The 23,277-nt window shown below is 32.8% G+C and overlaps 3 protein-coding genes and 1 long non-coding RNA gene across 6 annotated transcripts; 3 read left to right on the top strand and 1 right to left on the bottom strand.

Moving 5' to 3' along the window:
- Positions 1 to 4,278: 4,278 nt before the first annotated feature.
- Positions 4,279 to 7,363, bottom strand: LOC130740488 (60S ribosomal protein L35-like). The gene is made up of 4 exons (XM_057593123.1): positions 7,235 to 7,363; positions 6,986 to 7,121; positions 6,748 to 6,904; positions 4,279 to 4,545 (listed from the first exon to the last, which is right to left on the bottom strand). The coding sequence occupies exons 1-4, from the start codon at positions 7,236 to 7,238 to the stop codon at positions 4,471 to 4,473; spliced, it is 372 nt and encodes a 123-aa protein (XP_057449106.1). The 5' UTR covers positions 7,239 to 7,363; the 3' UTR covers positions 4,279 to 4,470.
- Positions 7,364 to 8,081: 718 nt separating this feature from the next.
- On the top strand, positions 8,082 to 9,933 carry LOC130735802 (protein SODIUM POTASSIUM ROOT DEFECTIVE 2-like). Its single transcript, XM_057587695.1, has 3 exons — positions 8,082 to 8,674; positions 9,167 to 9,242; positions 9,546 to 9,933. Exons 1-3 carry the CDS (start codon positions 8,234 to 8,236, stop codon positions 9,719 to 9,721), a joined length of 693 nt encoding a protein of 230 aa, XP_057443678.1. The 5' UTR covers positions 8,082 to 8,233; the 3' UTR covers positions 9,722 to 9,933.
- A 3,930-nt stretch (positions 9,934 to 13,863) lies between these two features.
- LOC130740489 (uncharacterized) lies at positions 13,864 to 17,324 on the top strand. Of its 3 annotated transcripts, XR_009020137.1 has the most exons (6): positions 13,864 to 14,133; positions 14,325 to 14,380; positions 15,427 to 15,607; positions 15,738 to 15,804; positions 15,895 to 16,480; positions 16,836 to 17,324. It is a non-coding gene; the product is annotated as an uncharacterized LOC130740489 (long non-coding RNA). The 3 variants fall into 3 exon arrangements; XR_009020136.1 differs by having other exon boundaries at positions 15,738 to 16,480; positions 16,854 to 17,324; XR_009020135.1 differs by having other exon boundaries at positions 13,865 to 14,133; positions 15,738 to 16,480.
- A 4,241-nt stretch (positions 17,325 to 21,565) lies between these two features.
- On the top strand, positions 21,566 to 22,530 carry LOC130735803 (dirigent protein 24-like). Its single transcript, XM_057587696.1, has one exon. The coding sequence runs from the start codon at positions 21,578 to 21,580 to the stop codon at positions 22,286 to 22,288; it is 711 nt and encodes a 236-aa protein (XP_057443679.1). The 5' UTR covers positions 21,566 to 21,577; the 3' UTR covers positions 22,289 to 22,530.
- Positions 22,531 to 23,277: the final 747 nt, after the last annotated feature.

Consider the following 23,277-nt stretch of genomic DNA (forward strand, 5'->3'; position numbering starts at 1 on the left):
AGTCGAATATGACAATGTTTAATTAATTTCCAATATTTATCTCAACTTGAGCACATGAGTTAGTTGCTGTTTCGTTTTCTTGGCTTTGATCAAGTCACAGCCTCACAGGGACGGTAAATCACGCCATCATATATTAATTTTAGACGCATTCCCCTTTCATTATCTTTTTTAATTTCTTCCAAACATTAAGCAAACGAAAGCCATGCCAAAAGACACTAAATACAATGACTGAATGAGACTGATGATATTCACAAAAGCTTTTATATATAGTAAAGTCAAATTTGATAATGTGCAATATTGTTTAATGAAAGTAACCAGTCATAGAATCCATCATGTTAATTTTTTTCATAGTAATAAGTATCCGCTTACCGCCAATTGTTGTGAGACTAATCACTCATCTAACTATCAACGCATTAAAGGATAAGAGGTTGATTAATGAGTTTTTTTATATTTGTAAAAATTGAGAATCAAACCTCCAATCACTTATTTAAGGGACGGATTGTTAAACCATTACATCAACCCATTTAGTTTCATCATTTTACTAGTAAACAAGTATTCATAATACTAAAATTTTGAAATCTTTTATTTTTCATACGTTTGAGAAGTGAAAATTTAGCGTCAATAACAACTAGACATAAACTAAAAGTTCTTCAAGTTGTGGAAATATTGAAAATAGAGGCAATCAGCAAAATGGTGAACAAACTCATAGAACTATTGAGGAAAACCCAAAAAATAGATCACTCTTATCGCAAGTTTAATTTTGGACTGCATCAAATGGTCTATTCGAACCAATGATATGATTCTCTCTTATTCGATGTATGTGTTGCTTGAAAAGTTTAATCTAAGCCTCTTAGAAGCAGAAAAAAAGGACAAATAACTTATGCATAATATTTCTTCAACCTGAAATTATTCTTTGAATAACCAAACATATTCTTGATCGGGTCAACAAAGGTGCATTATGAAAATTAAATACTAGCTAGCTTTCTATATGAAAATTGTAAACCACCTAAAATGTGGCTGAATTATATTTTTATTGGTTATTTAAGTGGCAGTGCTGTTTTGATCATGTTGGATGGACATTTATTTCATTTTGCTTTTGGATATATTCTGTTAGCCTGTTTACCTCATTTCATTTTCATCTTTAACTAATTCGATAACATAATATATTCCCAGTATTTTTCACTGTTGAGGCCTGAGCTGGGTGAGGCACATGACTTAGTTGCTTTGATAAAGTCATAGGAACGATATATCATGACATAACATATAAAATTTGTTTTAGAAGCATATTCTCCTTTCCATTCTGTTTTTTCTTCTTAACATTAAGCAAACGGAAACCATGTCAAAATGCGCTGAATACAATGAATGACTGACGATGATCTTTCTAGAGTGATACAGTAAAGTCAATTTCATATTCATTGTTTAATGAAATTTTGTCTACCAACAATGATATATATACACCTCATGTTTTAAACACTTCATTTCCACCTATTTTTATTTCTATCTCTCTCATCTTATCATTTATTACATCTCATATTTTCTCCCTCTTACTTTTTCTTTTCTTCTTATCTCTCTCCTCCTCCACCTCTTTCCACCTCATCTTAAAGGTGTAAACATAACATTATTCTTTTGTCTACGCAACGGAAATGATCATTTTACTAGTTTTCAGTACAAAGCAGCCTTATATTTATTCTCAAACAACTTATAATAACAGCGGATGAATGATTAATTCAAATAATATATGTTTAATTCTTATAAAATAAAAGTTTTGAATTATAAATTTGAATCATCTGCCACCGCCTCCTGCCTCTACATTTTTCTTTTTGATAGACAATGAAAAACAATCCAGTATCATTAGTTGTTAAGATTTTTAATTAATTGATTTCTCGTGTTTCTTCAGCACATAAAATAACGTAACTCAATATCATCTTTTTTTGATGAACAGCCAAAAAGAATGAATTTAATATTAGCATTGAAGGTTGCTAATAATTAATTGTTTAGATTTTTCTATTAATTAATTTTACATGTAATAATCTTAAACTTTTAAAAATAAAAAGCAATTTGCAAGATCTTATAGGAGAGAGGCTACATGCAACGTACCTTGCTGGAGAGGATCGATATTTATATTATATATATATAAGTTATCTTTTGCCACAAGTAATTTCATTATCAATCTAATACTCATGCTTTGTTTTCGGCAACTTGGTTTAATAAATTTATATCAGAAGGGAACACCTATTCATTAATAACTATTTTCTACGAATACACAGACAAAAATTGTTGAATCTATCAAATTGATATTTGACCAAATACATAGAAATGTCTTTAATTAGTTTGATACTCATCACATAGGTTTTCCCCAATTGCACCATAGTTCCCTTCCATCACAAGGAATTAATCAACCATTAAAGACGATTAGCAAGTTATTGGACAGATGCTCGCATGGATTACAACCTAGTAACTTAAATCCATAAATAACTTCTACAAATTTAATCTAATTAAAACGGTTCACTCAATGAGTATCGATAACCGTGGTTAAAAATCTCTGTTTGAATTCTTAGGTCTAGTATACAATATATAGAGAGACTTTTAACCTTTATCACACCCGAGTTGGAATTGTAAACACATGATGTCATGATAATCAAGTTCCCAAACATGCTTCAAGCCTATTTCCACAAGCAGCGCAAAAAGAACATAGTTATGTAATTATAAAAATAACATGTTAGATATTTAATGATGCAGTTAATAACCGTGAGATTAATTTTTCGTCTCATGATCACTGTACTGGGTGGTACACCTAATAGGTTTTTTCTACTCACGAGAGTTGAAAATCGAACATCTAATCATATGTGTAATGAACGAAGTGATAAACCATGACGCTGAACCACTTGCTTAAGGTAATACACATTTGATTTCCCTTAATTGTAAAAACAAAAATGAAGTTTGTACATTTACTATAAGATTCGTTTCAAAAAAAAAATACTACTAGATTAACTCATAGAAGACTAAACGAACCAATTCAATGTGATAATGTTATATTTCAACTCATGCAGATAAGTAGATTCCAATTGAACAATGCTGTTAATTAGCAGTCTTGAAAGGAAAAAGGATTTAATATATTTAATAGGAGGAATAAAATTGAAACGTGTTAAACACCAAATGAATTGAGATTTGAGAACGAACAAAAGGTTCAGAACCTTCAGAGATTCAGGGGTGCTGAATGATGAACAAAGAAATTGCCTCGTGCCAGCCTCCAATGGATGATGGCTCCAGAAAGCTGAGCATCTACAAACATTAATCTGGTTTCGCAGAGCAAATTCTGGTGTGCTGAAGGAATATATTTAAGCATAGCTCGCTTGATGTTTCTGACCTCAACTCAACTTGTCTTCAATCTTCACGACAAAAATGCGCAATGCATGTGTGTGTGGGTACATATTGGGCATAATCTACTGCACAATTTCCCACAACATTTGTATGAATGGCTTGAAAATTAATCATTGAAGTTATATAGATTGCATTCCTTGCTGTCTAATGTCCACAAAAGGAACAAAACTACTATCCCAGCACCCAAATCCATAACCTTCTTTGACCAAAAGAAAACCAACCAAATCCATCACCTGATATTCATTGCAATTATTTGATGAGCTAGTTACTATTTTTCATCCAAGATAAGCATGGGGGAAATGGTGAGTTTTAATGACGTTGATTTATCATAGTTTAATCAATATTAGTAAAACTATATGGTTTAGATTGGTTAAACAGGACTTTCTCTAACCCTTAACGGAGAGGATCATGAAACTACGAGAGTCTCACTTTTTTCACTCTAATCAATATTCGTTTGGAGTAAAAGCTTTGTTTCTGCAATTAACTTCACTTGCTGATATAGAAATGTAGCATCCGTAAAGGAGAGACCCTACTTTCAGTCCATTGGATCATAATTGTAGTTTATTTGAATCCAATCAATCACGCCAATTAATTATTAAAACCAATTAATAATTACATGAATGTACCAAAAGCTCATAAAAACTCAACTCCTAGCTTACATTCCTTTCAGTTTCACTAGTTTTTTTTAATGTTAGCAAGGATCCTTACAATTGGTAGCCATAAGATTAATCTCTTACCCACATTGTCAGGGGACTAACATATAGGAAGTAGTTTTTGATATAAGGATTTACAATAATACTGCAGAATACTCGAACAAAATTTAGTCATATATTTTCGGATACATGAGTTCCATCTTACGGTATTTGACTAACAATAGCTTGTTTCAATTTGTCCAAGTCACAAATAAATGGTGTGCCATTGAAATAAAAGAATACCTCTTTCAAAGCTTGTTTATAACTCAGTTTCATGATGATTGGTTAAATTTTAAAGGAAACAAAAATAGAATATGAGAAGTCCAAAATATTTCGGAAAACCATGTTAAATAACAAAAAGATGACATCAAAATATCATCCAAACTTCGAGGCAATATTACACCTTAACTGCATATTTTCTCAGTGGGAAGTATAGTTCCTTCTTCTTCTCACGCTCTGTCTTCAAAGATGCCTGTAAGAAATGCAAAGCAAATTTATTCAGCCATATAGGAAGCCTATATGAATCGAAATATCAACTAAATTTAGTCCGTGTACAAACATCACATAGAGCTCTATTACTCTTGTAAAGAAGGTTCCCAAAACAACTTCACCAGCAAAGTAATGCTAGTTTCTGGATTTTCTATCTTTTGGTGATAGAATTTGATTTAGATTATTTAAGCGCCCATCAGGGGCGGATCCAGACCTTATATATCAGTGTTGCTAAACATAAAAGAAATTATAGACTAAAATATATTGAAAATATATATTTTTTCGAAAAAGAGAAATATTATAGATAAAACCATGAGAAGAAGTTTCTCATGGAAATAGAAGAGATTACAGTCCAAGAAGGACTAGGCTTACAACAAAATATAACAAAAGAAACAAAGTGAAAACAACAATACAGTAAAGTAACAGGAACAATAAAACAGGGAAAATACAATATGGAAACAACAATCTATACTACATTAATAGTGGAGGTCGAAAAATAGGTGGTGCATGAGAAATCCACAACAGCACATAGCAGGTTACAACACTTATCAAAGCACATAACACACGACACTTGACAACAAAGTGTAACTTTACTAATTGGTGATCTTATTGGAAAGTTCTGCTTACACAGACTGCTACCCACAAATACCAAACTCAAGCAAAACTGTCTATACAAGAAAAATAGAAGAAAACCAACGAACACAAGGAAATTGTGAATGTACAAGAAAAGACTAAAGATTTACAGTAACTTGATGTTTAAAACTTAAACCATAATTTCATAGTTTAGATATTTGTGAATGTACATATAGAGAAATTATATCTCTAAGAAATTTAAACAAACTCCTTAAACTATTTTAGAAGAATCTCCTGATTCTATTAGGATTAGATGTTGGGTCTTCTCCTTTTGGTTATCTCTTAATTTCTCTTCTGTAAATTGTGATTTTTAATTGTGAGACGTTAAAAATAATTTGCAATTAGAGACATGAGTAAAATCAATACAATAAACTTTAGATTGAAAAATAACTTGCAATTAGATGTTGGGTTTTCTTGTCAAGCATATAAATTTGTTTTTGAAAAAAAAAAAACTGGTCCTTCAAGTAGATCCGTCCATGGCGCCCATATGACCAAGTTTTCACTTTTTAGAACATTCTTTGTTGGTGAAGTTGTTTTGAGAAAGCAAAGAGATGATAATCATGACATTGCAGATAAACTCTCCAACCAAATCAAGTTGCCTACTCAAAGAGACAGAGCAGGATACATGCAAGTGGTGACAAAATATGAATAGAAAACTAAAAGAGCAGACCAAACTATTTGGAAAGATGATGATGAGCATTGTGCATATTGTGCGTGTAAAAGTACATTATAAAAAAGAAGAGTAAATCACAAGTTATCATTTAACATTGTGTACAATTTAGTGAGGGCTTCACCAGGCCATTAAAAAGGAAAATAACCATAATCTTTGCGTTGCTGAGAATTTTGGCTAAATAAGACACTTAAATCAGCAAAATCTCTAGCTTATTAAGTGAAAGTGCATGCTAGCAAAACTTCCATGCTAATCTAGGCCAGTTAAGAGGAAAGCAAGCCTAATCTTTGTCCATTTCCAAATATAGTGAATTAATAATAAGGTTATGTATAGTTCAGAATTAACTGAAATGTTGAATAAGATATAGGTTTTGAACTCTCTTGAATATAAGTGTCTGAGTTGATTGAAAACAATAAAAGAACCAACTCTATAAATGTCTTTTAAGCATGAAACTTTTACTAGCATAAAATTTCATCAAATAAGCTACAAATGTTACGAATTTCAATATCTTATTTACCCAAATTTCATAGAAATAAAAAACCGTCAACCAAAACAATAACAATAGAGAAGAGAATTCAAAAATCAGAAACCTGAATAAGCATTTCAACTAAAGTCAGAGCCAAACATAACCTTAATTAACCCATTCACCCTATGAACTATGTGGATACAATATTTCTCTACCCCTAAATTCCCTCATCCCAGAATTCTTCCAAGTATAACCCGCATCAAGCATAACCGTAACATGCTAACATTCCCTTCCTACAGCATCAACTAACCAACAAGACCCATTAGTGTTCTTTTTTTTTTTCTACCCTTAATAAAAAGAATCATTCACTAAAGAAAATGAACCCAAAGCAGAAAGATAAAAATCTAAAATGGTACCTGGTGCTTCGTGAGACGCCTTCTGATGGCTCTAGTCTTCTTAGGACGCAAATCCAAAGGAAGATACTTCTTGTTCTTATAAGCTTCCCTCAAAGCAGCCTTTTGCTTCTGCGAAATCACCGTCAACACCTGCGCAATCGAAAGCCGAACCACTTTGCTGCATTCCACAATAAAATTGAATCAATTTCCAGTAACTAACATCACAATTGACTACATTACACAAAATTATAGAACTCACATTTTGGAGAGCTTATTTGGGGCTCCGCCGGTGACCTTAGCGACACGGAGGAGAGCGAGTTCCGCTTTCAGCTCCTGCAATTGGTTCAGAAGCTCTGCTTTCGATTTGTTCCTGAGCTCGTACACCTTGATTCTCGCTACAGATTCAATAAAATCGAAAAAAAATGAAATGAATATCAGAAACAAAGTGAAGGAGAAAAATGAACAGAATGCAGAGTGTGCAATGGTGGTTGCATTCGTGAGTTCATACCCATTGGGAAAGCTTCGGTGCTGTGTCGCCGCGAAAACACTGGATTTCTCTGTTCTGCGTTCTTCCCAAAACCCTAACCAGGTTTTGAATAAAATTTAAAGCGTAAAAGAGAAATTGGGCCTCAAAAACTGGGTTGACCTTTTGGGCTTTTTTGTTGCCCAATCAGTGAAAGAAAAAAATTAGTAAAAAATACATAATATTTTTTTGTTTTTTTTCTTAGTTAAAATAACTTCAAAGTCACTATTTGGGAAACTTTTGGCCATCAGCACACTCAATCAGAATAGCCAATCATCTAATTTTTCTTTTTATATTTTTACTCTTATATTCTTTCCTTTCATCCACCTCTACATCCAAACAAAACGTACATGTTTGAGAGGATTTCTTTCTATGATAAAATTTTGATTTTATCTTCATTCATATGAATATTAGAAAATACTAGGGTCAAAATATGTTCTTAGTCATAGTAAAATAGAGATGAATTGAGTTTATTTCCTCCAACTTATTTTTTAGTTTTTTAGTCCCTAATATTAATATGTGAAGGTAGTCATTGAGGTGTATTTTATGGTGGTTTTAACTTTTAAGATCCAACCAATTGTTGAAAACAGAGCCACTATTTGAAACAATGATTCCTCAATAATAGAAGGTCATAAACCCTCCCTAAAACTTTCTTAATCCAACAACTAGTGGCAGTAATCATACCACAGCAAAGACAAGCACACTTTCTTCTCCCCAACAATTGAAAAACCAAATGAGGAAAAGAATTAAGAATTAAACATAAAAAGCAACTTTAAAGATCTAGATTAATCACAAATCTTCCAAGCTATCATTACCAAGTACTTTCCAGTGGGACCTAATGCCTCAACAATATCTCTCTTTTCCCCTCCCTCATTAGTAAGAAAACTTTCAGTTTGTTACTACTTAGCTTCAGGTTCAGCTAGTAGCTACCTACTCCATAAAAAGCCATTCCTTGTGATTTGTATCCCATCATAACATAACACCATGAAAAGAATGGACTTGTTCTGTTCTTCCCCTGCTTCTACAGCAGTAACTTCTAGTTTTGTGTTACACCGAAGCAGAAGCACCAAAACCTACGACCATGATCGAAGGAAAACCCAGCTTCATGTTCCTTGTTCATCTCAATTGCCCATTAATCCCAAACCTTACTTCGAGAAGCACAGAAAGAGTACTTCATCAGATAATAAGCAACACAACAGTGAAACACGTAGAAAAAGCTCTGTTGAAGTCAATGACCTATATACTCAATATCCCATTACTACTGATTCTTCTTCCAGGAGGCATCTACTTGGTGATGTTCCACTCATTGATTGGGTTTCTGAGTCTAAGAAAATCACAACAATGGCTTCTTCTCCGCATGGTGCTAAAGCCAAGCCTATGGTTTTGACCAGGAACGATTCTTCTTCAGCTCATTCCAAGGACCAGGTTTCTGTTCAGTTTTGTTATTTATAATTTTTTTTTATATTGTGTGATCTGCTTGTTTGTTGGTTTTTGTTACTCAAAGGTTTTAAATTGCAGTTTTGTCTGCGTTGCGAAATTAATGCCTATCGAAACTGCCACAATTGCGGTCATGATACTGTTGCGGGGCTTCAAAACCTGTTAGGTTGCGGTCATAATTTGCAGTTGTGACCGCAATTTAGAAACTCTGCTCTAAAGAATGTAACAAGGAGACTTGCTACTTTTTTCTAATTAGAAATTGAATTGTTACACAATATAAAGCCAAATTGTTTTAAGTTACATATGGTGGTTGAAAAATGTTAAAAATCACTACTAGATACATAAGATGTGGAAGTTAGTCACAATACCCTTTTATGATTTTTGCCAAATAAGTGTTGACACAAAGCATTTCTTATTTTTTTCCTCTGTAAGATATAGCAGTGCTGATGGTGATAATGATTTGTCTTCTGGAACCTACAGGTAGTGGTTTTGAGGGTATCATTGCACTGCAAGGCCTGTGTAGGAAAAGTTAGAAAGCATATTTCAAAAATGGAAGGTGAGTTTTCTGGTATACATGATTTTGGGGTTTCAAAATTATAGTAGGCAAGTATATATGAAGCACTGATAACTCCTGAGCATTTTTTTTATCAATGCAAGAGTGGTTTGTTGGTTAAAATTTGTAGTTGCATATATTAATTAGCATGTTTGGAAATCCTGCTGGAGTTGATTTTGTAGCCAAAATTAATTCGAGTAGCTTTTCTAGGTGTTAAAATTGATTGTGAAGACTCTTTCAAACATGGTATAAGTGCATGAGAATTTATGTTGAAGCAAAATTAATTTGGGTAGTACTGCAATGTAGGAGTGACATCATTCAACATAGACATGGTGACAAAGAAAGTGACGATCATTGGAGATGTGAGCCCACTTGATGTGGTGGCGAGTGTGTCCAAGGTGAAGAAAGCACAGCTATGGCAATCACCAACATCGTCAGTGCTATCATCATCTTCTACGCCAATATCTCTGTGGTCCACATAATCACTTATTAGTTGAACATTGAGAATTTTTCTTTGACCTCTTCCTTTTTTTCCCTCTAGTTTGTTGTTGTTTGATGCACCTACTTGGATGTGCATATTTGTATGATTAGATAGTTTGATGCTTTGTCAAGCTTAATGTGTACGAGTTGTGTAAATGAATAACCCTTCTAGCTACTCTTTTAGTTGTTTACTGATCACTGCTTGTTGGAGCTACTAGAACTTGTGTTAAAAGCTTTTGAGATAGTTGAATTATTTAAGATAGTATCAGAGTTTCTATGATCAAACGGTCTACAGTTTGATCCTAAATTGAATTTCAGCATATGGTAGGTGAGTATGTGCATTATTCACACTTCAAACAGACTCTTGCATGATGAGTGTGTTAGAAAAATAATTTAAAATCACTTTCCTAACAATTTAATCTTTTGGAAAAATTAGTTATTTGACAACCTAAACATCTTATTGACTATTAATTTCACATTAAAGTCATCTGCAGTTCGCGCTTATTCGGTTTTAAATTAAGATTGCGGTTACTTATAGTTTTATATATTATAGAAAATTATGGGTATATGTGACCAATTAATTAATGTGGTCACAATTGTAATTGCTATGTGTGTGTTTGAGTTCTAGAGGAGTTTGGTTCATCTTTTTTCAATTTCAAATTGAGTCTAATGGAATGGTGACATTCGTTTGCATTGGGGCTAACGTGTATCCAACATAGCTTATGCGACTGTGTTAGAAGTCCCACCTTGGCTAGAGATAGAGCATAGATAGCCTTTATAAGGGTTGTGCAAACCTCAACTCTTGAGCTAGCTTTTGGGTTGAGTTAGGCCTACCTAATTCTAATATGGTATCAGAGCCTATCCTAGATCCATTTGTTGTGGAGACCTCCCATTATTGGGCCACCCGTTGTTAATCCCACGTTCCAGTCTGTTCAATCCTGGACGTGAGGGGGTGTGTTAGAAGTCCCACATTGGCTAGAGATAGAGCCAAGATAAGCTTTATAAGGGTAGTGCAAACCTCAACTCTTGAGCTAGCTTTTGTGGTTGAGTATAGGCCTCCCAATTTCTAATATGGTATCAGAGCCTATCCTAGATCCATTTGTTGTGGAGACCTCCCATTATTGGGCCACCCGTTGTTAATCCCACGTTCCAGTCTGTTCAATCCTGGACGTGAGGGGGTGTGTTAGAAGTCCCACATTGGCTAGAGATAGAGCCAAGATAAGCTTTATAAGGGTAGTGCAAACCTTAACTCTTGAGCTAGCTTTGGTATCAGAGCCAATGGTTGATTGACCATGGGCCTAGGCCCCTATCCATTTGTTGTGGAGACCTCCCATATTTGGGTCACCCGTTTTATTCCACGCTCCAGATGTTCTACACTGGGCGTGAGGGGGTGTGTTAGAGTCCCACATTGGCTAGAGATGTGGCCAAACAATTGCTTATATATGGTTGTGCAAACCTTAACTCTTGAGCTAGCTTTTGGGTTAAGTTAGGCCTTGGTCACAGAGATGGAAATTGTGTGCTGACTACAAATTAATTCAAACACAACATGAGGGTGAGCACTTGGGGAACAATCATAATGAGTCTGAGTCTCCACTTTCTATGTCTTCTGATCGATGTTTAAATGAGAAACTTTGCATATTGGTGTTATATATTAAATATGTGCACGGTTGTCTCACATTCGATCGGTTGAATATGATTAATAGCTGCACTTTTGAAGGACAGAAGATTAAAGATAGAGCATGCGAGACAGTGTAGCAGGCTTCACTCAAGGCCAGCTAAGCATGGTTTCGGACACATTCTCTTCAGCAACCGAATGATCAATGCTTGCCAAACTCTGGTGGGTCATTGTTCTATGGGACCAATTTTTTCTGTACTCATCACATAACAATTCAACTGGCAACCTACCCTCTTCCAAACTTAATTTTATTACTACAAATCAGAAAGCTAAAAGAAAACTAATTAAAGAACAAAACAAAATACAGAACAACAATTCAATTTTCTAGGTAATCTACCATATATACAAACCTACATTTCACCCAATCAATTATTAAAAAATAATTGATTAATGATTTAGTATTAGAGTCTCTCAATGAACTTTTGTATGCTATAAACTATTGATATGTTTATCACCAATTAATTCAACACAAGATAAGTAAGTCTATTCATGGTCCATGCTTCAATCTTAGTAAACTCTCATATATATTATTAAACCATTCATTCATGTGTTTTCACTCAGTAGTTTAAATTTTTGGAACATTTGGTTGATGATAATTGATTAATTTCATTCCATTATCTTTGTCAAATTAAAGAGGCTATGCTGTGTTGGTTAATGTCACATGCGGTCCCATGTTGAAGGTTTCGTTTCGCATTTTTCCCCCTTCTGTTAATGTTATTGTATTCTTCATTCCACACAAGTAACAAAATGATGACAGCAGAATCACTTTATGGTTGCATAGTCGTAGTCGACGTCAAATTTTAATATGGTGGGGATACTTTATGTTTGTCATGTTCCTTTTGCTTTATATTTTGGAAAATTATCAACTACTCTCTCTAACCAAGTTATGAGATCAGGAAAAGTATCATGTGGAAACCAAGAGATTAATAGATAACTATATCCACAATCCGCATGATTTGAGTAATTCACTTTCCTTCTTTGACTAAATTCATGGACGGCTTGGAAAGAAAGTACCAGAAGAACAAAATATATATATATATATATATATATATATATATATATTGGCATTGTAATCAAATTTTCGGCAAGGAAATGTATATTGGATCGGCGCACCATCATGTGTAAGTATAATTTTTATTGTAGCTAGGTCCAATGGAAATTAACTAGACCTTATTTTATATATATATGAATTATTATAAGGAACTTGTTTTGTCAGCGTATCCAAATTACTTTTAGTATATCAAAATTATTATTATATATCACTGTAGTTATTTTATACATTGCGAGAATAATTTCTTTTTGGATTGAAATTTGGGGGAACAATGACCAACAAAAGTGCAGTGATCCCAATAATGAGGATGCAAATTCCTTTCCGCCAAGCAGAAAATACAAAAAGGGCAAAGCACGATCCCAATGAAACGGTTTTATTTGTGTTTCTAACTTTTTATATTCAATCAAAAGGTTTAAAAAAAAAAATGAAAGTTGAAAACTCGACCCCTTGAAATGAGGACGTTATAATCAATTTCACGTCTACTTGTGATCTAAAGCTATTTTGTTGGCTTTTTCTCCTTTAGAAGACATGAAATCCATCGATTAGATCAGCTTTGAACTTTCTATAGAGCCTGAAATTGATGGCAATGAACACTTGTGAAAGAAGACTTACTAAGCACATGCAAATAAGATTTTAAAGAGGCATGTTTTTTTAATCTGTCTTCAAGGAGGCGGTGGGTGATGGGCTTTTTCCATTAGGAGGATCTTTGAAGTTGTTATGTAAAGTTTCTTATTTTTTTTATTTTATTTTCTTTCCTCCTATTTGTATTGAGTTGAAGTATCCCTTGTCCTTCACATTAATATAATTCTCTTGGCTTATAAAAAAAAGGCACATGCAAATCACCTTATAATAATCAGATTTTATTTTTCGGGGGTTAAATTGACCTAAACTTTTATTGAGAAATATTGAAATATAGTTACATAGGTAAGTGATGAAAAAGATATAAAGGGGAAAGATGAATTAAGCTAACTTATTTTCCCAGTAATGAATTTATGTAGGGTATTATAGTTCTTTTTTTGGTCAATACTACATTGAGAAGTTAAGTGATTTTTTTTTTGTCACAAGAAATGAAGTGATGGGGTGAGATATTGGCACCCTATAAAATTAAGATACAGCCCATTAAGATATTTAATCACATGAACCAACGGTTGTCTTTGACGAAAAAAAACAACGGTATGAGTATTCTCAGAATTAATTTTGTCAAAATATATCTATAAACTCTATAAAGTGAGAGTTTGTGCAGCATTGGGGGCAAACCAGTCATTCAAAACCTTAATGCACAACAATATAATTTTTAGCATGGACATTTTAGTAAAAGTACACATTATTTCCTAAAGATTCGATCCTAGCCGTTTATTCCTCAATCACAATTTCCCTTTTCTTACGTTTCTTTTGCTCTTTTATGTTCCCTCAGCCTTCCGTTTTGTTTTCCATTCGCTTCCGTTTTGTTTCTCAACTGTCCGTCTTTTCCATTCACTTGGAAGTTGGAATGTCTCCACTCTCCATCTTCACTCTCTTCCTCTTCTGTTTCTTTGTTTGCGATGTTGAGGCCAGAGATTCCTCTCCCCATTACATCGCAAGGCCCTCTCTTTAAGTGGTTGGGACAGAAGATCTAGAGGACACAACCTGTGCCATCGTCGATGGCGAACTGAGGAAATTGTTTCGTCCATTTGGAACTTCAGTTTTCGGTGAGTTTTTTAAAAATATCCCATTGTTTTGTATTGCTTTGGCCTTTTCTCCATTGTTTCCTTCCGTGCAACTCATTCGTGCAAACCTTTGTTCATGTGGTTATGGATATGGATTTGACATGTTCTTCATCCCAAACTCATTTCATTTTATTTATTCTACTTTTTTTGGGCAAATTAAACCAATTCCGCAGGGTACCATTCTGTCTTCCTTTGAAGCTCACCGATCACATTCTCTTCTGTTCCCAAGGTAAGAACTTTCACCATTTTTCTGTTTGCTTTCCCATAAAAAGGAGTGTTTTTTCCATCATTTTGTAGATTATGAGTCTTTCATTTGGTTACACACATGTTGGACTCCCTTAGCTAAATAATCCCTAATTTCTTACTCATCCCCCTCTGCTGCTTCATCTTTTTATAAATTTAATTATGGTTTAACATCTATCTTTCCCCTCTTATTCCTCATTATTCAATCTATTCATCATAACTTCTTTTTAAAGGATCTAAACCAGCAAAAGAAAGATCAGGAGGAGGTTCTTTTGTGCAGTTTCTTCTATCTCTGCTGCTCACATACCACTATTGATTTTTTACCAACAATTTCACTCCTTCCAATATCTGTGATATTCTAGAAAGTTTTTAACTTTCAGGTACTTTTTGTTGCACTATGAACTGGATTTGAGCCTTTGCAATCCAAGTTTTGGGTTCAAAGAAGAGTATGTTTTATTTTCCCATTATTCAGATGGGTGTGGGGCTCTCTGGCACCTCTAATAAGACAAGTGAAACTGCCCAAATACATCAAATTGCTTGGACCTTCATTCCTTAACTATCCAAAACTGTTCCCAGTTTCCACTCTTCATTCTAATCCATGTGTTAGTTTTAAAATTGATGTTTAATATCCAATTTTGTATTCTCATGCACTATCCATTAGTGTAAGTCTATATATCTGTATTACCAAAATGCTTCTCAATCATGCATGACCAAAAGAATCTAAAACCTGATGTAACAGAAAGTTTGGCACTATTGTCCTATATATTCAATTCTTTATGATAAGAGTAAATCTCCAACTAATCTTGGGTTAACTGCAACCTAATTGTTTTTCCCTTTGAGATCACTCAATTGTTCTTATTATGGGTTCAATTGATAATCACATAAGGGACTCTTTAATTTGTATAAGAAAAGCTTCCGCATCAGTGTATGCGTACTCAGTTTTTTTGAGCTGCTACTAATTCTCTTCAACTCAATATCTTTGCTTGCGTAGTTTTTATTTAATTTGACATTTCTTGAACTTCTTTTTATCAGCTACTTCAAGCAGCCTCCATATCCGGATGAAAACATAGAAAAGAGTGCAGGCTATGAGCTGGGTTAGAAGATGGTGCAGTTCTTAATTGGCTCATCATATTACCCTGTTGCATGTTGTTTCTTTGAAGACTTCTGTTAATTGTAGACCGGTGTTCTACATAGAGTTTATGATGTGGTTAATGTAAGTATCAATTTTTTCCATTGGATTATTTAATCCAAATGTTTTAGAAAATATGGCAGAGAGAATTTTCTATATTGCAAAGGTGTGAAGTTCTCAATATCTTTATTATTATATTCCCTTCTTATTCCAGTTGAAAAGGTGAGTTTGAACCGACGGTGGCTACTGTCATGAAAGTAAAGCAAATGAATGCTTCTAAGGTAAACATTAACTTGCCACTGCTTTTAATCATTTTCTCTACTGATTGTTCCACATTTCATGGCAAGGGTAAGAAAACAAATGTTTTACAGAAAGATTGGGGAAGGAGGGAACAACAGTGGATCGGAGGTGCATCGAGGTGTTGCTAACTTGAGGCAACATGCTACTCATCTATACTATGGAAGCGGCTAGATGAGGGCATAGATTCTGTTGATGAATGGCTAATGAACTGGAAAGTTTTTTTTTTCGTTTGGTTGAATTAAGCAGCAAAATGTTGATGTGGCTGCTGAAAAACTCAGTGCTCAGGATAAAGGAATTCAAGTGTTGGTAGATGTTTGCCATATTTTTATTGCTCAACAAAGGAAGAGTTTGATTAAAAAAGTTGTTTTTGTGAAAGTTTGTTGGTAGATCAACTATGAAATTTGTATAAGAACATGATTTGTTATTAGTTCTTCAGATAAACTAGGCTGAAAAATGTGATATATGTCTGCTTCTTTTATTCAATCTTTTGATACAAGGTTTCTTTTATTTAACTTAACTTCTTATTATGGATTCCACTTCTATTTTAATGTGCATTTATCTTTTGATTTTGGACTAGAGGTGGAAGATTGAAAGAGAAGGAAAGGGAATAGAGTGTTTGTTGAGAGGCGTCCATCACAGTCAGCGTCTTCAACAGCGGTATAAACTCTTCTTTTATTTTGCTTTATTTATGACTTTTCCTGATCCTTTTCTATTTGTGTGCAAACTTCAAAGTTCAAACTCTACACTTTCCTTGAAGAATTATTTCATTAGTTACTCCTGGCAAACTTGAAACTCTACACATTCTGCTATAAGTCTCTATGCCAAAATTGACGACTAATCAAAATTGTACGTACATTATAAAGCATGGCCATAAGTTCTGAAGATTGTATACCACTCAAATTTCTCTTCTCTATGTCCAAACTTGCAAAAATCTTTCCTAAAACTTAGCATCATTTGATAATTTTACTGAATATGAAAAAATCTATTTTACTGTTGTAAATTGGTGTCTCAGGGAACATCCATTATGCAGGAACCAGAGGACTTCATTAGTAATATGTTCTAATTAAATTGGGAACAACACCAGTGCATCCCTTTGAGGCTCTGAGAATATCCAAGCCTCTCAATTAAGAGACAAAGAGGAGTTTCAAAATGGGTAGATCTTGGATGCTATAAACCATAGGGATTTTAATTTGACAGGACTGAGGTCAGCCACAAAAAAATTCAGAGCTTGGTACAAGGATAGAGCAGCATCATCGTGGGATATGGATTTGACTATTACCATCAAGAAAGGATTGAAATATTGTTGTGTAGTATCATTGTGATTACCTGTTGTGTGACCTCCCTATCCTCCCCCTGAAAAAAAAAAAGAGAATTTGTTGAGCTTTTTATGTTTTGTATTGCTATTGATTGAAACTTAACCAGTGTTGTATAATAGAAAAATGTAATGATCCTTAATAAAGACTTTTGCGTTGTATAATGGATGGTACCAGGTTAATTGAAAGAGTGCATTGATCCTTATTGGTAAAATTCAAATATTGTTTTGCACTATATGAATATACAAAATTGATAATTATTTGCAAATGAAAAGAAACTTTTTATGGGGTGCTGGCTTTTAGAATTTTTTTTATTTTGGTGCATTGGAATAATAAATTATACCATCCAGAAATTGATTTCTAGATTTTTCCTTTCCATACCCATCTTACCACTTGAGTCATCCTTCGGGACAAACTTATTAGAATTTGAATAAGAAATAATATATATATTCACTTTAAAAAAAGTATATTTTGAAATAATTAATATGTAATTTATCATATTACTAATTTATAAATTACTATATGTTGTAATATATCACACAGATACATTCATTTTCATATACATTTATTTTTTAAAGTATCCTCATATACGTTAGAGTTTAGTTAATATTAGTTACATTCTCATATACGTTTATTTTTTAAAGTACCCTCATATACGTTAGTGTTTAGTTAATATTAGTTACGTATTAAATAAAAAAGTTAACACCAGTTTCATAATTCCATAGGATTTTTTTTTTACATCGGAAAGATAAATAAAGATAAATTTCACATTCCAGGAATTGATCACTGGATCTCCCTCACCCAACCCACATGTACCATAACTCTTACTACTTGAGATATATTCGGGCATATTATAATTTTTTATACATACTATATTATTAAATTTATTAATAATATTTAACCATCGAAGGTTAAGGATTTAATTAACATTAAATTTAAGTTGACATGATTAATCATTTAATATTTATTCAATATATTAGTTAAAATTAATATTAAAATTAGAAACTAAAGGGTTTTAACATTAGATTTCATATCAATGCTAACAAAAAAATTCACTAAACCTTCCCCTTACAACTATTAGTCTTTCATTTTCGAAATATCAGTTATGAAATTCCATAAGACATGATCAATTAGTTTATATTTCTATAATATATTGATTAGTATATTATTAAAGAATGTAAAGATTAATCGCCAAAATAAAAGGTTAATGTCAGTTATGGTATTCCAAAAGGTATTGTAATCTTTTACAGTTATATTAATTAATAATCTTAAAAAGTGAATTTCCAAGAAATAAATTCATTGAACGTGATAAAATAATTTCTATTTATATAATATATTAATTAATATTTATATTGATATTAATCGTCATCAATTCACAACCCTTTCACTTGCAATTTTTTATTTATTGTTTAGTTAATATTAATTACGCACTAAATAAAAAAGTTAATATTACTGATATAACTCCATAGAACATGGTTCAACTACTTGGGAGGTTTGTTCCCAACGCATTTTCTATATTTATAATATTTCTCTTGATTTTTCAAAAAAAAAAGAACTCCATAGAACATGCTAAATTATTTTTTTATTTATATAATATTTTAATTAATATTAATAATAATAGTTAAAAATTAAAGGTAGATGTTTAACGTTAATTTGATATGAATGCCAAAATAAATATTTGACTAACCATTTCACCTTCACCAAATTTTGTTAGTGAGGACTAACCCTTACACCTTCACCAAATAATGAGGTTAATATCAGTTAGTGAATTACATTGGATATAATGCAAAAATAAACTTTCTGCTAATCCTTTGACCTACAACTAAATTTATTATGATTTTTTATTTAATATTAGTAAGAAACCAAATAAAAAAATTATTTAAGGAATTCCATAGGACATGACAATTTATTTTTGATTTATATAGTGTAGTAATTAATATGAATCTTAAAAAACTTGGTATCAGTTATGGAATTCTATAGGACATGCCAAATTATTTTGGATTAACAAAATATGTAAATTAATATTAATATTAATCTTAAGCAATTAAAGTTTAGGATTCTTACATTGATATATTTGAAAGATTACATTAAATTTGATATGAATGTAACAATAAACTTCCTACTAACCTTTTCACCTATTTATTTATTTTTGGACAAAACCTATTTATTTCAAAAAAACATTTTCACCTACGCTTAGTTTTTTTAACTGTTTAGTAATAAAAATATCAATTAAGGGATAAAATTAATAGAAATTGGTCATTTTAATTGTATTCGAATTAATATATTTCATATTGCTTTCTATTATATAATCCCAATTAAATTTGAGGAAAAACGTTCGAAAACATTTTAATGAAACCATGGTTTGTGAAAACATTTTCAGATTTCATTTTCAAAATTTAGCAAACATGTATTTTTGACTTTTTGTTTTCATTTTCACTGTCGTCGTGTTCGTCGTTGCCACAATCACTACTAACACTCAAGCCTCACTGCTGCCACCACAAGTGCCACAATCACTGGCGCGTCCTTCACTGATGGAGACGAAAAATTAAAGGCAATTGTGTTCGTGATGGCAGCGAGACATGATAAATTAATCCCAAAATAAAACTTCTAAATTTATATTTTGTTATATCTAAAATTAATTTCTTTCATTAAATTTATAAAATTTTATTTTTGGTGTATTAAATTGCGCTCGCAATTTCAACTTGGATGTGGTGAAAGTTAAAGGCCTCTCCATGAGTGCGGCTCCTAAGGATCGAGCACTCAACTCGGGTTTGGTTCAAAAACTTTCTTTTACTAAACGTAAAAAAAACATTGACTTTGAAAAATTTAACGCTTAAAAGAAAAAAGAATGTTCTCGAGGGTTAGGTCAAGTAACGAGTTAGAAGACATAAGAGTTGTGGAGAATAAAGGGTGAGGGATCAAATTCAAACCCTGGTGAAATAACTAATTACTTACATTACTAACAGTAAAAATTTTCCAATAAAAACAAATACCCAGTGCAACGCACGGGTCACAAGACGAGGATAAATAAGATAAAAGAATAGTAACTCAAAAAACCAAAACAAACATTCAATAAAAAAACTTCTTTCCGATGTACAAAATAAAAAAAAAACTTACAAATTTTGGTTCGTTATATCTAAAAAAAAAATTGTTCTAATAATCCGTAAAATATCTTTAAAAAAAGTCATAAAGATACAAAAGTGGATATCCCCCGTGCATCGCACGGGTAAAAAATACTAGTATAATCATAAAAAAGTGAGTGCAAATAAGTTTATAATGTTATACATTTGGAACATTTATGGAAAAAAACTATTACTATAGAGTGCATATTATAGGTGAAATTCAGTTGTGAAATTTAATATTTGAATAATGTTTTTCGCAAAATTGATTCTAGAACTTAAGTCAATTTTCTAAATTGATTGTCAAACATTTATATGTATGTTTAGATATGTAGATATATGGTAGAAAATCTCAAAGGAGATAAAATCATACTGGATAACTACAAAAGTTAAAAAAAATTGCTTTTACCCACCGTAATTTTGATTTAGGCCAAGACTATTTATACCATCCCCTTTATTATCCACACCATCCCCTTTTTTTAATCCCAAAAATACCCCCAACATAGAAAACATACAAAGTAGTAAAAAAAAACTCTCCTAACCTCACCTTCTTCTTCCTTCTTCTTCCTTCTTCCTCTTCCACTCTCACCTTCCCCATCCTCATTTCATCTTCTAAATCAACACATCACACACCTTAGAGGTATTTGAAGCTCCAAATCAGTGTAGAAGATAAGTGAATGAGATCAAGAGAAGAATAGAAGCTCAAAATAGGTGTGATTTTGGGACTTTTACTGTTTTTTCGCGTAAATATGGGTAGAATATATGCGTTCTGGTTCGTTCCGCCATTTAAACTGCGGACGTTTTATTGCTACCGCTATCTTACCGCTATCTTAGTAGGTTTTTTTTTTATGAATTTAATCAGTAGCGGTAACTTCCACTATCTTAGTAGCGGTAGCTTCCGCTATTTTAGTAGTTTTTTTTTTGATTTGGGGTATAATTGTATTTTTGCTCAAAAGGGATGGTGTGAATAGTAAAGGAGGATGGTACAAATAGTCTTGGCCTTTGATTTATTGTGATTTTTCTAGATGTATCATACATGCATATATAGTTTATAAGGGAGACTCAGATTGAAGATTTGTAGTGGAGCAGATACCAGATTGCGCTGGGATTGGACTGTTGGAGTTGTTACTCACTGAATCAACTCTCAAAAGTGGAGTGGCTCCCCAGCTCAATAACAATTTTAGTGAGTTATATATTACTAATTTAATACATCTTTTAGTAAGAAAAAAGGGCAAAAAACTGTAAAGCTTTCTAAACTATATATAACATTTCATTTGGAGATAGGTTCTTAAATTACAATTTCATCTTCACAAGAAGGCAAAATGGCTAAAAGTCTCCTTCTAACCTCATTTTCTCTAAAAGTTATAGTACTCCACTGTCTCCACCTCTCCCTCTTTGGAATTACTACTCAAGCTAAACCATTCACCTTCTTCATGCATGACATTATAGGTGGATCAACCCCTTCAGAAAGAATTGTGAGTGGCATCATAGTGAACTCTCAAACCAATAACTTTCCTTTCTCAAAACCCAATAACAGGATCTTCCCATTTAAAGGTAGCATACCATTTGTTGATACTACTACCATTGGTAGCAGTAGCACCATGGTGGTAAAAAACATTGACAAAAACAAGGTGGTTATTGATAAGAACTCACTTCCATATGTCACATTAGAGAAGCTTTTGTTTGGAAGAATAACAGTGATTGATGATGAAATCACAAAAGGGCATGAGTTTGGTTCTGAGATTATTGGTAAAGCACAGGGGTTTCATTTGGCTAGCTCATTGGATGGAAGCAGCAAAACCATGGCATTTTCAGCTTTGTTTCTTAATGAAGATCATGAAGAGGAAGATGCTATTAGTTTCTTCGGGGTACACAGGACTGCTACAAATGAGTCCCACATTGCTGTGGTTGGAGGAACAGGAAAATATGAAAATGCAAGAGGGTATGCTAAAATTGAGACTGTAAATCTGTCTGATCAAAACCCAAATTATGGAGTGGAAACACTTCTTCAGATTACTGTCTACCTAAGCTAGCTAGATAGAACTTTTTGTCGCGCGTTAATGTTATATCAGATTAAGATGATGATGATGATGGCATTATTCTTTGTAGAAAAATAAGCATTACTAACTCTGTATCTGGATCACTGGATGAATATATAAATTTATATTTCTAGTTATGATTGTTCTGCACCTCTTAATAGTGAATGAGGTTTCATTGTTGGGATGTATGCTGAGGTTTTCTAATGCCTTTGTGACTTCTATTGGAGCAGTGATATTATATGCAAATAATGCTTTATATGGTAATGGTAAGGATACGTATATGAACAAACATTCCTGCGTTGTTTAAATATATCATTGATTTGTTTCCTCCAGCATGCTCAGAGAGACCAAGCAAATGAAAAGAAAAGTATTTGCAACAGTGAAATGGAACAATGTGTTACAAGTCTTGCCAATGGTAGCAAAAACATCATTCATTGCATTTGCACTACAACTTGCAGGTTAATTAACTCCATATTCGGAATTCTGAGATTGTTCTGTTTGCAGGGCCTCTTGATCAATTGTGAAGTTAAGGTCTTTAGGAGTCTGTAACTGTTATGAAGAGCATGTGAGCTTGTGTATATTTTGACCAATCTAGTTGGACTAGACATAATTGCTATCGAAGATGTGGCTAAACTTGCTGAGCATGTTGCTGGTTTCACGTTTAAATATAACTGTACTGAAACCCCAATGAGTGTGAATAAACAGTATTCATATATTACAATTTAATATCAGTTACAACATGTGTTGGGTTTGTTGGAAAAGTTCAAGGGAGAAGGTGAACCAATAAAACACATGTTGGGTTTGGTTGATTCTGCATTTCAGTTTCCATTTTCTGTTCTTTAATAAAAGTTCAAAATTCTCTCTTCTTATTTTTCTATCCAACCAAACAAATGGGGGAGAATTTTAAATTTTGCCTTTCATCACTTTTCATTCATATTTCCCTCAGACTAAATAATTACAGTTTTTCCTAACTTTTGTTTTTC

The sequence above is a fragment of the Lotus japonicus genome, chromosome 2, assembly GCF_012489685.1.
Source record: "Lotus japonicus ecotype B-129 chromosome 2, LjGifu_v1.2".
In the NCBI taxonomy this organism is placed as follows: Eukaryota; Viridiplantae; Streptophyta; class Magnoliopsida; order Fabales; family Fabaceae; genus Lotus; species Lotus japonicus.

Bases quoted from the DNA above. Each gene is read 5' to 3' on its own strand.
- LOC130740488 (XM_057593123.1), bottom strand. The intron at 6,905-6,985 runs GTGAGTTCTATA...TGTGGAATGCAG, and splicing joins CCAAATAAGCTCTCCAAAAT to CAAAGTGGTTCGGCTTTCGA. The intron at 4,546-6,747 runs GTACCATTTTAG...CATTTCTTACAG, and splicing joins GGCGTCTCACGAAGCACCAG to GCATCTTTGAAGACAGAGCG.
- LOC130735802 (XM_057587695.1), top strand. From the start codon at position 8,234: ATGAAAAGAATGGACTTGTTCTGTTCTTCCCCTGCTTCTACAGCAGTA. The intron at 8,675-9,166 runs GTTTCTGTTCAG...TGGAACCTACAG, and splicing joins CAGCTCATTCCAAGGACCAG to GTAGTGGTTTTGAGGGTATC. The intron at 9,243-9,545 runs GTGAGTTTTCTG...ACTGCAATGTAG, and splicing joins GCATATTTCAAAAATGGAAG to GAGTGACATCATTCAACATA.
- LOC130735803 (XM_057587696.1), top strand. From the start codon at position 21,578: ATGGCTAAAAGTCTCCTTCTAACCTCATTTTCTCTAAAAGTTATAGTA.